We start from the raw sequence: 15,274 nt of genomic DNA, 5'->3' as shown, positions 1-15,274 counted from the left end.
AGGGCAAGAACTGCACAAGGAGGTTTCAAGTCTCACGTAACATGGATCATATCAGGGTTCAGACAGAAAGCTTGTCTTGTTCTGGTGTGAATAAAATACCCTTTTCAAAAGAGTAAAATGAAGAGAGCAGCAGTGGGCTATGAGCTACAGCAAGAAATAAGGGCTTGCCTTGCCAGATGTTCCCAGGACTACCGCACAAGATCCACAATAGCAGTAGGGACAGACTTCAAACACCCCCTAAATCCCAGCTGAATCCTCCCTCCCCATCTTCCTTCAAATCCATCAGCAAACAGAGAACAATATGAAACATTCTGAGATTCCCTGTAATGTCCAGAGCTGTTTAAAATTAAAAAAAAATATATATATATATATATATGAAAAAAATATATATATAGGAAAAGGTCATCACTGGCTTCCTCCAGGCCTTTCAAGAAATAAGCTCAGTGTTTTCATTTACTTTCACAAAAGACTCTGAAAGAAAAAGTATCCCTAAAAATAGACAATGCAGGAAACTCTCATAGGAGAAAAAAAAAAATTACATCATCTTCACATACAGCACAGTCCAAATAAACATCAGGCTTCAAAAAAAAGGGAGAGGGAGGAAGTCTGTTTTGCCAGAGTTAATACTGTGGAACAGACTACCAAACACGCTACCCCTGTGCAGCACAGCACAGTCCCACCTAACTCTGCCCAAAAAGTACAGACAAAAAACTTAGGATGAGATCATGTTTAAAATCAGGCGCCTACTGCCCCAAAGCACTTGTAAAAATTTCAACCTAAATTGATCCACATCATCTTTTCACTTTCAGCTCAGACACCCACGTCCCCAGGAATTACTACAGGGTTGGCTTTGACATTTTTATTTCTGGCCTGATTTTGTCATTTTTAATTTCAGACTTGATCTTGACTTTTCAGTCAAGACCAGGATCTTGACCGCTGCCACGAGCGCAAACGACATCACCTCACATCCTGGTCCCAGAGTGGAAAGTACAAAGAGGTTGAAAGGGATTGGTTTGGTTTTTTCAAATCTGTTTCACAAGCTAAGAAGTTATCCCGGAAGCAGCTGGTTTGGTGAAATAATCAGTGGGAGTGAGGGCTAAGGAGTGGGAATGCAGAAAACACAAATTGCAAACAGAAGCTGTTGAACTCCATTTACACGCATCTGCTGAGCTGTACAGAAAAGCATCTTTAGGAGTAAGTTAGGCAGAACGGCAAAATCTCTGTCTGCACAGGTTCATAGATCTGAAGGGATTTTGCAAGACCAAAGAGCTAAAAACAGCTGAAGATTTAAAAAACAAAAAAAACCCAAAACACTGCTAAATAGGGACCTTGCTCCTGATGCTGCAGCGTTAGCAAAAGCGACTGCAAAGCCTGAGGTGACAGCAGGCTTGCTGAAGCACTCTGTCCCAAAAGGGCCTGCTGAAGCACTGATTTACTGAGGTTCCTCTCCAAGGAAGCAACACCTCAAATACAGCCAGATGTGTGAAATATCACCCCAGCCCTCTCTCTCTTCTGTTGTTGCTTTGCTCACAGCAGAGGAACTAAATCTCATTTCCCAATGCCTTCAATGGAGACACCTGGTCCCCTGTGGAAGATGCAGTTCTGGGAACAGACAGCTATCAATACTCCATTTTGCTAAGTTTTATTTATCAACAGCTCATCTGAAAGTTAGATGACAACACAGTTGCCCGACATTACCAGCAGCCAGAACTTTATGAAGTCTCCCTGTGTAATAGCTGGAATTCCAATAAGTAAATATAATTTCAACTTTGAGGGAAAGACCAGTGAAAAACAAAGCCTTGCTTCTAGGGGGCAAAGCAAAAAGAACACAGAAAAACCTGTAGGCAAAAACACACTTACCATGTACATCGGTGAACCACACAGCGTTGCTGCCATCATGTTGCTCTGCAGATATCGGGCAAACCCAAAGTCAGCTACAAAGAGAAACAAGAGAGGTAGGGCAGAATCAGACATCAGTTCTAGAGAGCCTGCACCTTCCCCCGTTGATTCCCGCTACATCTTCACAGCAAGTGAAGTGCCCCATCTTAACAAGACTTTGATAGATCTGTTCGAGCTGTAACATCCCTGTGCTAGTTATTAATGCACACTAAAGACAGAAAGAAAAGGAAAGGAGAGACCAAGCCACAAAAAAAAAAAAAAAAAAAAAGCATTCAGAAGAACAAATTCTCATCCATTTTCCAGAGATCAACAGTCACTTCTTCCTGTATCCTTTTGCCTGCACTCTGAAATGTCAGCTGCTGGAAGCTGGTAAAGCTCTCGACTTCAGTGAGAGCGTGCCAGTTCATACTGCTGGCTATCGCAGCTTTTAATTTGGAGGACTGAAAGTTCCCCTTCATTGAAAAGGCTGCAATGTAAAAGACATTCAAGAGAAACCACTACTCGCCACCACCCACATTTCTGGACCAGCCCTACTGAAAACAGCCTTGGTCTGCTCCTTTAGAAGGGTTTCAACAGTGCTAACCCCAGCACGAGGACAGAAAGCTGAGCCACAGTTCACCTGGTGCCTAGAAAAGCCAGGGACAAGGAATACCAAGATGAATTACCTCTGCAGGTTACTCAGCATCTAATCACATGATACTTAGAGGTTCTCTCAAGGTTACTAGATATTTCAAGCGGAGACTGACACAGCTGTTTACACTGTCACCTGTCACTAACAAATCGGTACAGCTAGCATTCCTTGGACCATGTACTTCTCAGGGAAGCAGGACGGGTACATCACACCCAAAAGCAGCCATGCCTGCAGCCCTTCTGCCTGCGTCTGCGTTCCAGTCACTTCCACCTTCTGGATAAAACTCCGCACTTCACAAAAAATGCTTCAGACAAATGGGCAGCAATGTTTCAAACTTTTCCACTGGATCTCATTTTTCAGCTGAATGAAAGCATTAACACCTTCTCTGCTGCACAGGGTTCAGGTGAGGAAAAGTTTTATCTAAATGTCAGCTTCAGCTCATGAACTGTAACATAATCAAAAGCCCACGTGTTGAGGGTGATATCATCCGGCACTCATTTCTGAGGGACCACAGGGAATACATGCGCTCTGTAACTGGATTACTGGAGCATTTGTCCTATCTACTGGCCTATCTGTGCCACTTGCCTGATGTGCAAAAAGTTAATTTCTTCAAGATGCAACTCAGAAGCCTGCCTCTGATTTGGACTGTGGAAATGCCTGCTTTCAGGTGTGCCTGACTCCCACTGTGCTCTCTGAGGCCAGCCAGGAGAGTAGCTAGTTTCAGGACTTAAGACACCAACATTTACCTCAATTCTATTAAAAACTGAAGACAAAAGTCACGACGGCTGCTCATTTCTGGGTAAGCCTGGATATTACAAGCCAGTTAGGGCAGGCTGTATTTGTTTTTGCCAAGGGAGGCACCGTTCAGCTTTGAAGTGGAGCAAGGCCTGCCCAACTTTTGTGTCAGTCTGTGTTCTAGCACAGCAGAAAGCTCTTGCTCCTACCGCTTGGAGCCAACTAATGGTTGTCTAGCAGAGGAACTAAGCGAGGAAGATGAAAAACACCAGGGCATTTTAAGAAGTGCAGCAATTCTTTCCTCCTCCTAGACAGCTCCCCAAAGACAGACTGAGGCTTGCCGCTTTTTTGTCACCAAATTCTCCTGAGAACGCTTAGGCCGACATTTGCAACGGGGGTCTTACCGATCTTTATACGAATGTTGTTGGGATTTGATTTCCTGCCTCCCACATAGGAAAGGAGGATATTCTGTGGTTTCAGGTCGCGATGGATGATGCCTTTGCTGTGCAGCATTTTCATGGCACCTGCTATCTGCTGGAGAAAGAGCCTGATGGTGTCTTCGCTAAGTGTTCGCATAGCTAGAGAGGAGGAAAAGAAAGAACCACAGATGAAAAAATTACAGTGCCAGTTCTCTGAAAAGCCCAGAGGGCAGACTCTCCATAACAATTAGCCATAATTCATCATTTTTACTTCCATGTATGGTGTTTTTTCTCCACACAGTATTTCTGAATGATTCCTACAGGCAACAAGGAAGAGTGTTCGCATTCCCTGCTTATTCTGTGGTCAGGGCTGTTTCCAGCCCTGAGTCTCTCATGATGAACTCAGGCCAGTGGTAGGTACTGAATTTTGTAATCAACTGGGTCCAAAACCGAGATTTGGTGAGGTTTAGGGCTTCCCTCAGTGAGTGCTGCCAGCCTGCTCTAGGCATGCATTAGGCAGGGCCTGTGGCCCAAGGAGTGGGAGGGATGCTACATTTGAGCTATGGCCAATAAATTCAGAGCTTTATCACAAAGACTATGTCTAAACCAGCAGCTAAGAGGAAAGGACTAGGCTTTACATCTGCAGGAATTATTAAGGCCCGGGCTGGGCCTGGAAAGGGTTAGTAGGTTAAATTCAGAGTCACTTAGGGTACGCGACCAGCAGGGATCTGTAACTTTGGGGTATGAGTCCAAGTCTAGGTCTAGCCCTTGTGCACCATCACCCACTAGACCAAACCATAATCCTAATCCTAAACCCAGTGTGGGAAATGAACCACAGTCCAATACCTAACACCATGGCCCTACCAAATGGCCCCCCGCAAACTGCCACCTGACACCCTCCATCTTGCATCCATAGGTAGTAAAGAGTAGCAAGACCGTCTCAGGACACTTATGAGCAATTTTTTTCTTTTTAAATATTAGTAATCAAAATCTGCAAGTATGGAAGCTCTGAACTGCCCTCTCCTCAGATATGGGCTTCCCAAGAACAGTGGTGTGAAAATAAATATTGAAGGGATTAAAAAAATATTCAACTGGCTCTTCTGATCAGAGCGATGCGACATCAGCTCTTGTTATTTTAAGAACTACATGTGTGAAACTCTTGCCAAAGCTGGGAGCAGCCTGCTAAACAAACCCCAGGATCAACAGTGCTACCAGCCTGCCTTCTTGACAAGTCAGGCTTAAAGCAAGCCCTGTTCCACTCAAATAAAGTAATTTCTTCTGTAAAAGGTCCCTGTAAATTACTTGGGACTTCATTAGTGTTTTTCCAGCTGTTCTCTAGTAAGCCATTAAAACAAGCTGGCAGGAGCTTCAAATGCTACCCTACCTAATCAGCCAGAAGGGAGGAATCCTTATGAAAACACAGATGAGGTTGCACACAGCTCTAACACAACACAGGAAATAAAAATAAAAAAAATCTAACTTTTAAAATACGTGCATGGGAAACAGCAAGGGACACAGATAAGTTCACCAGCACTTAGAATAGAAAATAAACTCCCAAACCTCACTGTTCTAGAAGGAGGCACAAGCAGAGCTAAAATGTCACCTCGGCTATCGGCTGGTGCTGGACTCCTACACGTGAGAGCAGCGCACATGTATACAGAGTTTCTGCCCCCTCACGGGGCCTTTTTGCTCATGAACTGGCACTCAGCTGGAATTCAAGAGACTCCTCTGCAAGAAGGGGAGATTCTGTGAAGGGATTTTAAGGATATTAAGAGGCAGCTCAGATGCAAGTCTTCCAAACCCACTCGTATCTTCTGAAGAAAAACACTGCCTCATCTTTAACAAGGCTTTCCCCGACCTCCTGCTGAAATACAGCAGTGCCCTCAGTCTTGTACTATTTCCTGTCTAGTAGAGGTCCAGTGTCCTAGCTGTGCTCAATCTTCTCTCCAACAAAAGGTCTCTGCAGTATTTCTGTGATTCCTATTCAAGGAAATCCATTCCGGAATGGTTAAAACATCATATTTAAATAAAACAGCAAGAATTCCAAAGTTTTTTACCCAATTCTGGTCAGGCCCAGGAAATGACCAGCTGTCTCACCTTCCCCCAAACATGAAGCAAGACTCGAAGCTCGGCAGTTCTTAATGTTATTAAGCCAGCAGGCAATTACAAACTCCTGGCTAAACACACTCTGCCTCCAGCACAGAAACAGTGGTGTTGGGAGCCTTGTTCTGACCTGCAGTCCCGACACCATGCCACATGTTTAAGGCGTTACCCTCTCCTTCATATAATTTGGTGGCTATACAGCTAACACAGCACTAGCCACCATCCCTCAGCAAACCAGTTAAGCCTCCCTAACGTGGGCCTAACTCTTTATACTGGAAACATTGCTACCAAGATCAGAAAAATCCATTCACCCAAAGAAAACAGGGCCTCTAAGCTACTAATTTCTGCAGAATTTAAGCTTTTTGGCTTCACAGAAGTCTGTACAAAGCTCTCAGTCCCGCAAAGGTGCTGTTTTCCTGACACACGCAGAATTTAAGCCGGTGTCTTGAGCCTGCAGACAGATTCCCTGGATTCCAGCAGCACAACTGCTGTGGCCCAGCAGAGCTACCGTGTTCCAGTGCAGTAAAATTAAACAGAGGTTTGTTAGATCCTCTGGCAACAATTAAGTCTTGCAAACCCAGGTAGTGCAGCAAGGTAGGACTGTGAAATGGAGACACTGCCCTCAGTAACAGAGAAGGGAGTCGGTTATTTGGGAAGTCGAGGTTCATACCCCTTTACCTCCCTCTGTTAACAAACAGGCTGTAACACAGAAAAACAAAAATCCTTCTCTCTCATACTCAGCTCATCAGTCTACTGCATGACAGTAGCAATCTCCGACTGAAGGACAGAGACATAAATACAACCGACACTTTCAGCAACTTCAGGATATTAGTCTGCAAAAGATCTCCTAGACCAGCTACTGTTGGCAGAGGGAGAGAGAAGATACAGAAGATTCATTCAATTTAGGTGCCACCAAGAAGAAGTGGAGAACAAAACCACTCGCTTTTGCTGCTACATCCCAAATAGGGAACTTGTACTTCTGTTCCTGTAAAAAAGGAGACATCTCATCTTCACCAGAAAATTGCTTGCAAAACACTAAGCCCACGCTGAAGTCTGGGCATCTCTATGGAAGTCTGCAGCAACACGTTCTTGCAGAGAACGCTGTTTCACAAGCCATTACTGAGAAGTAATAATATATCTGTGTTTATTTTCATGGGCTCCACTTCAGTGACGAGGCACTCAGCTTACTGCCCTAGGAACGGCGGCTACAGAGGTCAGTAGATCAGAGCAAATATTTATTGTAGGTCAGTGCAGGTCTCGCATGCCTCGTAGCTCTTGAGGGGTAGGAAAGGGATGAAACTACCTAAAAAGTGCCTGGTCAGCCTGTGGTGAGATGTTCAACCCGCTAGGTAAACTCTAGCGAACAGCCCTTGTCAGCTGATCCAAAGGTAGATGCGTTGGAGTACACCCGCTGATGTTACATGACAACACCATTTTGGAAAAGTTATTTAGGAAAAAGAGCTTCTCCTCTTACCCACAGGTGCCACAAGTATCTCTAACACGGGCCCAATCCAAATCATGCTGAGGTCTGAGAGACCAAGCTGATTTATTTGGGGCCAGTCTTGTAACTCCCCAAGCTCCACTCATGCATACCATGACCAGTGAGACCCCTCTGAAGTCTTCTGTACAAGTCAGAAGACTTATTCCAGATAGGTCTAGTGTCACTGCAGATATTCTTAGTTACCACGCTGCAGAGGGTAAAGAGCTACACAGAAGTGCCTCACACCTCTTCTTTGCAAGAGGGTCCCCGCACCACTTGGGATGAACCAGAAGATCACAGCTCCTTGCACCTGTTGTTGTCAAACCAAGAAATGCCCTGCTCTGACAGCAAGTTTTCTTCACAGATGTGCTCTCCAAGAAGTAGTTTTAAGCAAGGTCATGAATATGCACTTATGAACCGTCCATAACAGCCTTTCTCAATGCCAATTCACAGAATTTAAGAGGAAATTTTAGATCAGCCTGCTCTGACCTCCCAAGTAGCCAAGGCCACAGAATGCCAGTTATTCCTGTACCGAGGAGGGTCACTTCTGTAACGCTTCCCACAGCTCTGCCGTGCACAGCGGCAGTCTGCCACTCTCAGCTCAAAACCTATCATACGAGGGGCTTTAAATGAAAGCAACATCCACAGAGATATATCAGAAGGGACATCATATTGTACCATTAAAGAAGACCACAGAAGTTACGCTCCGCAGAATACACACACACGTATCAACATACATTGACACAACCTTGGGCTGTATCAAAGAGACGGGGCTGACCAACAGCGTACCCAGCCGAAACGCATGCTGCATTGAAACGTGCACACACGCACGTCTTCCAGTTATGAAGACAGGGAGAATTAGAGTGCCTTGGGATTCAACACAGAATTACCATATTGCCTAATGCCTGTAATTAGAGGGCAGAATGGATTGGGAAGCTTACAAGCATCTCGTTCAATGAGAAACGGGGGATTTGCATGTGCAGCTTGCATAAGTGTTACAGGAACTACCAGCAAAAACATCTGAGGAGCCAGTGGGAAAGTAGATGTTGCAATTAAATACCATCACATAATTATTAAAATAACTGAAGCAGAACAATAACTGCTCAATAGAGATGAGCCTCCTGCATACCAGTGAAATACCCTGGAAGAAATCTGAACTTTCTGACACTTGTACCTAGGCTCTGGGATCTGGAAGACCCAGAACTCTGCTGCAGTGACGGGACTACTCAACTTTCTCACTGCAGTCCCCTTCCCCTCTGGAAATCCGTGCCTGCTGAGTTTTCTTTACTGACAACTGGCAGGCAGATGTGAAGAGTCAAAATAAAAGCAAGCACCCATTTCTGAGCCACAGCAGCTGCTCTTTCCAGTTGTTAAGGTATTCTACTGGTAAAAACTGAGGTAAAGGTAACTTTTTCAAATTCACCCAGGCAAAGAAGGACCAAACCTTAGCCCAGGCAACACTCAAACAAACCAAACTGGGGTAAAACCAAATTTTATTTGGAAAATACAATTCATCACCACTTTCTCAAACCAGCCACCACTTTCCTGACTAATCTCGTTTGATAAACACTTAAGCAAGCTGTATTAACAGCCTAGCTAATTGCACAGTTTACTTCTGTGGTTTTTTTCTGGTGGGGTGGTGAGGGGTAATGGAAGGGAGAAGATGATGATGGACATAGTAGTAGTTTGAACAGGAAGGTTTTCTACAAACCCATGTTTCTACAAATCGTTCAGGCAGAAGCTGTGTTCTTGCTTAGAGACGCAGCTTTGCCAACAAGAGTGCACAGCCCAGTGCTTTAACATCAACATTCATTTCATGTGCATGAAAGCTAAAAACTTCAGCTTTCAAAGCCCATGCATTGGAAAAACTGAAGTTTGACTATTTTTTAAAAGCATTTCATTATTAAAATTTGCACTTGTATTCAAGGAGAAAAAGAAATTATTAAATAGAAAACCATTTTCACCTGGTATTCAAAACAGCATTTCACCACCACCAACAATGCTCCTTTTAAAGCACAGCAATACCCAACAGGTGCAAAATGCCATCACTTATCTAAGACACAGCACACCAAACCTGGATTTTGAAAAACAAATGCCTGTCACTTCTATCTCACTCCCATTTTAAACAAACAAAACACATGAAAGGCAGAATATGCCTTCATTTTCCTTCAAGTACTAAATCTTTTCTGAAAATTAAACTCCACAAAGGTAATTCATTAGCCTGCAGGAACAGAGTGCAACGTACTAGCATTAAGCCCCGAATAATCATTCTAGGGATACCAACAGTAGCTGTAGGGTAAATGTAAATTTAGCTTTTAATCCTTCAATTTTTGCCATTTCCAGGCATCACGTAACTCAAGTAAGGAGCCTGAAGTATTATCCAGCTGACTAGCTTTTAATTTGAACAATGTGAACAAACTTTGTTTAACCATGACCCTGAGCCACACAAGAAAGGAGATTAAAGTTGTCTCTTCACATTTAGCAATCTTCTAGTTAACATGCAAAACAACAAGAGAAAAAAAAAATACAGTCAAGTCAACGGAAAATAGGGCTGTGTCTGACTGCAGCTAAGCAACCTGTTAAATTTGTCATCCTCCTACCGCTCGGGTACTCAGGTGCGATGGGATTTCCACACAGGCCATGACTCTGCACCTGTGCAGTGGGCTGCACTGAAAAACAGCTCAGGAGATTGATGCCTGAGTCCCAGCAACACAGCTGGATAACATGCAAAGCACGTTTCATCTGATTTGATGGCAAAGACACACTTCAGTCTCACCAAAAGGTTCTTCAAGGCATGACAGTCATAGATACCTGTGCTATGTTCTCCAAAAGACCCTGAAGTTAGTGGTTTCTGTCACCCTCACAACACTGCTGGCTACAAAACAGTCACCCTCAATACAATGAAGTAAGAAACGTGTTCTGTCCTAGATGTGGGGACACCCGTAGGGGTAAACTTAAAGAAAGCGAAATATACTCTTGGGATCTTATTTTAATCCAACCCTACAGAGCTGCAAGGCTTCAATATAGATTGTCTTTTTCTTGGTCACTGGAAAAAAGCTAACCATGTCCCTAGCAGTGCTAAGATATGTTTAACCGATAAGGCCATTTAACCAAAATATGTAACTACTGACAACACTCACCACTGACCTACATAGGAAAGACTACCAGATTAGCTTTTATGGACACAAGTTGTCAGTTTTCAAATTATTATCAAGGGTGAAGCTCTTAGAAGAGGAGCAGTGATACTCTGTTTATTTTGCAGGAATTTAAGAAAAAAAAAAAACCCACAATCTGCTTGCTTAGATCTTCCATAAACCCTAGCAACTTTAATAAGCTAAAATAGTCAGTCTTTTCTTCTGAATACAGAGGATATTCTCCATATTGTTCTACTTACTGTGGAGATAGTCTGCCAGGTCACCACCATTACAGTACTGCAAACAGAAGAGAAAACTCAGTTAATGCAAGGCAAAGCAAAGACTAAAAAGAAATAGTAAACTTCACTATACTGGCAGGCTTATCATGGTATTTAAACATAAATAATCACACATATGTCAAAATATGTATTCAAAAGGTGGCAGGAAAAAAAAACAAAACAAAAAAACCAAAACAACAACATTCCAGTAAGTTCCCTTTATGTCCTATTTCTCCCACACGTTATATTGCATTATGATACACCAGCATTAATCAGCTTTTGTGCATGTTCACATCCCTGTGCATGTACTTCAAAGAGAAAGATAAAACTTTCTAAAAATAAAGATAAACTAAAGATAGAACAAAGTTCAGCACTGGCGAGACCACCAGAAAGCTGGTTGGGGAAAGCCTAGGAGAAGCCACAGCTGAAAACTTAAATTCCCCACATCACATCCCATATTAATCCAGGGAAGTCAATAAGACCTCAGACTGCAGACCTTGAAGACTGCAGAGCAAAGAAAACGTTCAAAAGCTTTGCAGCTAAGCAGTGTGGAGACAATTTACTTTCCATGTATCTTTGAAGCAGATATTACCCAGTAACATCCATTTGACCCTTGAGGAAAGGCATCTGACTGATTAAACCTGTGCCAGCATGACCTTCTGACAGCAGCGGCATGAAAAATCCCCCTGCCTGCTACCTTCACCCACACTGCTCCAGTTCTCAAAGGCATGCAGCTACAGATTGGATTTGCAAACATCGCAGGTAAGAGAGTAAGCAGAGAGCACTACTTGTGTAACAAGCCGGTCTGTTTAAACCAGGTTTAAATTAAAAAAAAAAAAAAAAAAAAAGAGACACACACAAACTCACCTCCATAACCAAGTAGACAGAGTTTGCCAGTTCCTAGGGGAAAGAGAAAATGGAAAAATAAAACATTTATGCACCGAAATATTTCACATGCATTACAGCTGCTGCTGCATTTCTTTTCAAACAGGTAAACTGTGCTCTATATGATCCAGACTGAAGAGAGCGGGAAAAACTTCATTGTACATTAATTCCTGAAGGACTGCTTACTTTGAAAGTGCCCAGTATTTAAGCATTTTATTCCTTTCTATGCATGCACCTATTTAACCAATCATGCCTTGTATTGTGGCTGGTGTCTTCATGTTCCTTTCTGGCTTTTAGGATTAACAGCAGCACGCAACGCAGACGCTGGCACACTACTATCTTAGAGCCTTAATCATTTCCACATTTAACTTGGCCCTTTTTAGCTGCTCTGCCCACACGTGCAGTGCTAGTCCCAACAGAGATAAGAGCAACCTGACTTTGGGACCTGCAATCTAACCCCGTGGCTAAAAGTGCCCAAGAGATTCACATTTGATTTGAGGGCAACAAGGAAAGATTCTCAGATCAAAACCGCAACACCAGCCAAGCAATTTCCACAAATGCATTAACAGAGTGCTATTATCAGGTGGCTAAAGCTTTCTGGGTTATCATGGAGGTCAACATCAGCAACATCCAGGCCAAACGCTCATCTTCCTAAGTTTGCTACAGGTGCTGCACTGTGATGCTCCTTACAATCTTGGGGGTTTACCTCCAGCCTTAGCCGATCTTCTCCACTGACTCCCTGGCCTTAGGAAGCACATACATGGCAGTATATCTACAGCACAGGAACAGGATACTGCAGAGAAGTGCCCCGCAAACACACAGCCCCACAGAGCCACACCTGGAGCTTCGGTGGCTGTGTAACCTACACCAACACCAGCCTGCGCTTGTTTAGCGGAGCTGCCAAACGACTGGCAGAGAACAAACGTGGAAACAGCCAGATGTTTCAGCCCTGGGTAGACCCAGAAGGCTGAATGACTCTAAATCCTCTTGTTGAAACAGACAGATGCAGATCTACTACACAAAGGCCGGTATGCTGGAAGTCACTCCTGAACGCAAGGCCCAGTCCTGGACAAGTGCAGGCAGCAGTTACTCAGGGGAGTGGAGAAGCTCTGAGAGCAGCGGCAGAGCAAGAGACTTCACTTCCATAGCTCCAGGGCAGCATGCCTTTACTTACAGCTGTTTACACACCTGCCTGCCCGATTCCTCTTCCCAGCCTGACCACAATCTCAAAAAGCCCCAGCACCCAGCTTATCAACCTTTCAGCTTCCAAGCAGCCTCCGCTCAGCCCCTTTCATCTTGGCCTGCCCACAGGACTCTACCTCCCGCCAAGCCTGTACCAACTGACCGCCTTTGTCCACACCTCCAGTCCTCAGCACCTCCCATCCTTTCTCTTGCACTCCTCTTTTAACCTCACAACACCAAATCCGAGTTCCCAGACGCTTGCTGGAAGACAGCGTGGGGAGAAGGGAGGAAGCTGAACTACCTGGCATTTGAGAGGCTCAAGCTACAGCTGCGCGCAGCACGGGCCACCAGCCCCCGGACCGGCTCAAGGCACCGGGCAGTGCAGCAGTCTCGGCTCGCATGGCTCCCAGGTTCGAGCATTCACCACATCCCAGGGCTGGCCACCCCCAGCTCTTACAGCTCTTCTCACTGTGAGCCCAGCTGAGCTTTTTGAAGGTGTCCTTGTTTGTCCAAAAAGTAATTTTCTGCAATACTTCAAGAACGTTTTTGCTGCGAGTACTGCTTTACAGAGGCCTTGTTTTCCAACCCCTGCTTTTAAAAGCAGCACACGTTAACTGATCCACTTTCACACACGCTTCAGATGAAGGGGGAAACCAGACTGTTGTTAGAAGCACCAGCCCAGGGAAGCAGCACGAGAAGAAGAACTCAGGCATCACCACAAATTTTGCACATGACAGTGCTGGGGGATAATTTTCAGAAGCATTCAAAGCCCACCAGCTCCTGCTGTCCCTAGCAGGGACAGTGGAAGGTCAAGGTTTACGAGAGACACCCAGGCCCCTCGCTTCTCCAGGAGCTCCAGCCACAGACGTACCAGCAGATGCGAGGACACACCAGCCGTTCAGGAAGTGACAGCGGGGCTGCAGGCCACAGAGCTCACCACAGGGCAACTGCTGGGCACAGGGGAAGCATCTCAAGTGGTTTTTGCAGCCCGCACCGAGTTCATCACTGCCACAGCAACCTCTTTAATAGACACCTCTTGTCTGAACGTGCTGTGATCACTGCAGCTCAGTACCTATACGCGTTCCTATGTGTAGTGCCACCAGGATTTGGGGAATCTTAATACGTTATTACATACACAAAAAATGAGGAGGAAGTTCAGCTTACACAAACTAAGTCCAAAAGATATTTGTAGGACATTATCAGCCAATAGCTAATGTACAGTGTACTGTTTGTTTGGTTTTCCACTGTACATTATTTAAAGACTCTGCAAACAAACAACATCAAGCAAGTAATTGATTTTTTGGCTTTGTGTACAGTGACGAGGGTTAAATAAGGACCTACGCAGGCAAGGGAGATGCTCTGCTCGACCTCCCCAGCAAAGCGACCTTGGCGGTTGGCGGTTTTATCCCTCCAACACAGGGTGAAGAGATAAGAGGGCAATGTCTGAAAAGACTTCTAGGACAGAAGTAGGTGGCCACCCCAACCAGTCACTGGCACCAATACACTCCGAATGTTGAAGCCTTACGGGGAAGCACCCTCACCCTGCTGCACGCACACCCACCGCAGCAGAGGAACATGTAGCAAGCGTATTTCCAGATCGCAGACGCCTGTAGCGGGGTTGACATAACTTCCACATTTGTAACTTCACCATTTCAAGACCCATTTACCAGAAAGAGATTTGTAGGAATTTTGCCAACAAAACAAAGCATTTACTTTAGGAAGGGCCCTGGAAACAAGCTCGTTAGGAAAAAGCCTTCAGCCAGTAGCCTACTGTGGTTACAATGGATAGAACTGTCTGAAGAGATTTCTGGTTTCTCAGACGTGCTGATGGACTTCTCTCAAGCTGATCCAGCAGCAGAAACCATTTCTTTTCCATTTTTGTTTCCACAGTATTTACAATTTGTTCATTAACAAAACAAGGAAAAGATACTACAAGCCAAATTTTGCAGGCTACCAGTCTCTCTGAAAAGAAACAAGACACCCAACTCACTCATTTCCACATCAGTAATAACAATATTATTACAGTTTGCTGTATTTCTGCAGAGGCTTGTGCCCAAGAGCAGCTACAGATAATTTACTCTGGACCGCTCACTCATGTGCCAGTCCGTGCAGCCAAAGATAATCCTGCCACTAAACAAGCTTGACAAAGGAAACAGTGTAGAAGCAACCCCCCAAATTTTTCCTCTCATCACAAAGTACAGCCGTACCCTGACCACGCTCCACAACAGCGCCAAGAGGCCTCTGCCAGAGACACTAAGCTGATAATTAATCAGTCTGGATCGCTGCCTAACTCGTAGCTCTCGCAGCAGAGGCCCCACCAATGAAGTTAAAATTTAACTGAGTGTAAAAATAGGCAACAGCCTCTACTGTCTACAAATAATATACATCTGCTGATGGAGGACAAGGAAATGAAGACACTTTGTTTAGCAGTACAGCATAAGTCACCCCAGGACAGTGCTGGGTTCAAATTCCTCGCTGGGACGGATGGTGTTGGGGACATCAAGACCCAGCAGTCCCGTCTCCCTTTA

At 44.6% G+C, this 15,274-nt stretch overlaps 1 protein-coding gene across 5 annotated transcripts in view; it reads right to left on the bottom strand.

Moving 5' to 3' along the window:
• Nucleotides 1-15,274, bottom strand: part of ULK1 (unc-51 like autophagy activating kinase 1) — an 80,595-nt gene that overhangs the window by 52,571 nt on the left and 12,750 nt on the right. For all 5 annotated transcript variants that reach the window (XM_086761137.1, XM_086761141.1, XM_086761140.1 and 2 more), the window contains exons 5-8: nt 11,547-11,579; nt 10,662-10,698; nt 3,670-3,843; nt 1,861-1,934 (exon numbers count right to left, since the gene is read on the bottom strand). In XM_086761137.1, coding sequence (XP_086617263.1) covers nt 1,861-1,934; nt 3,670-3,843; nt 10,662-10,698; nt 11,547-11,579 — 318 coding nt within the window. The remainder of the gene's footprint in view (nt 1-1,860; nt 1,935-3,669; nt 3,844-10,661; nt 10,699-11,546; nt 11,580-15,274) is intronic.

The sequence above is a fragment of the Chlamydotis macqueenii genome, chromosome 17 (assembly GCF_036417535.1).
Source record: "Chlamydotis macqueenii isolate bChlMac1 chromosome 17, bChlMac1.mat, whole genome shotgun sequence".
NCBI classification, from domain to species: Eukaryota; Metazoa; Chordata; class Aves; order Otidiformes; family Otididae; genus Chlamydotis; species Chlamydotis macqueenii.
This window is presented reverse-complemented; position numbering and strand designations above follow the sequence as displayed.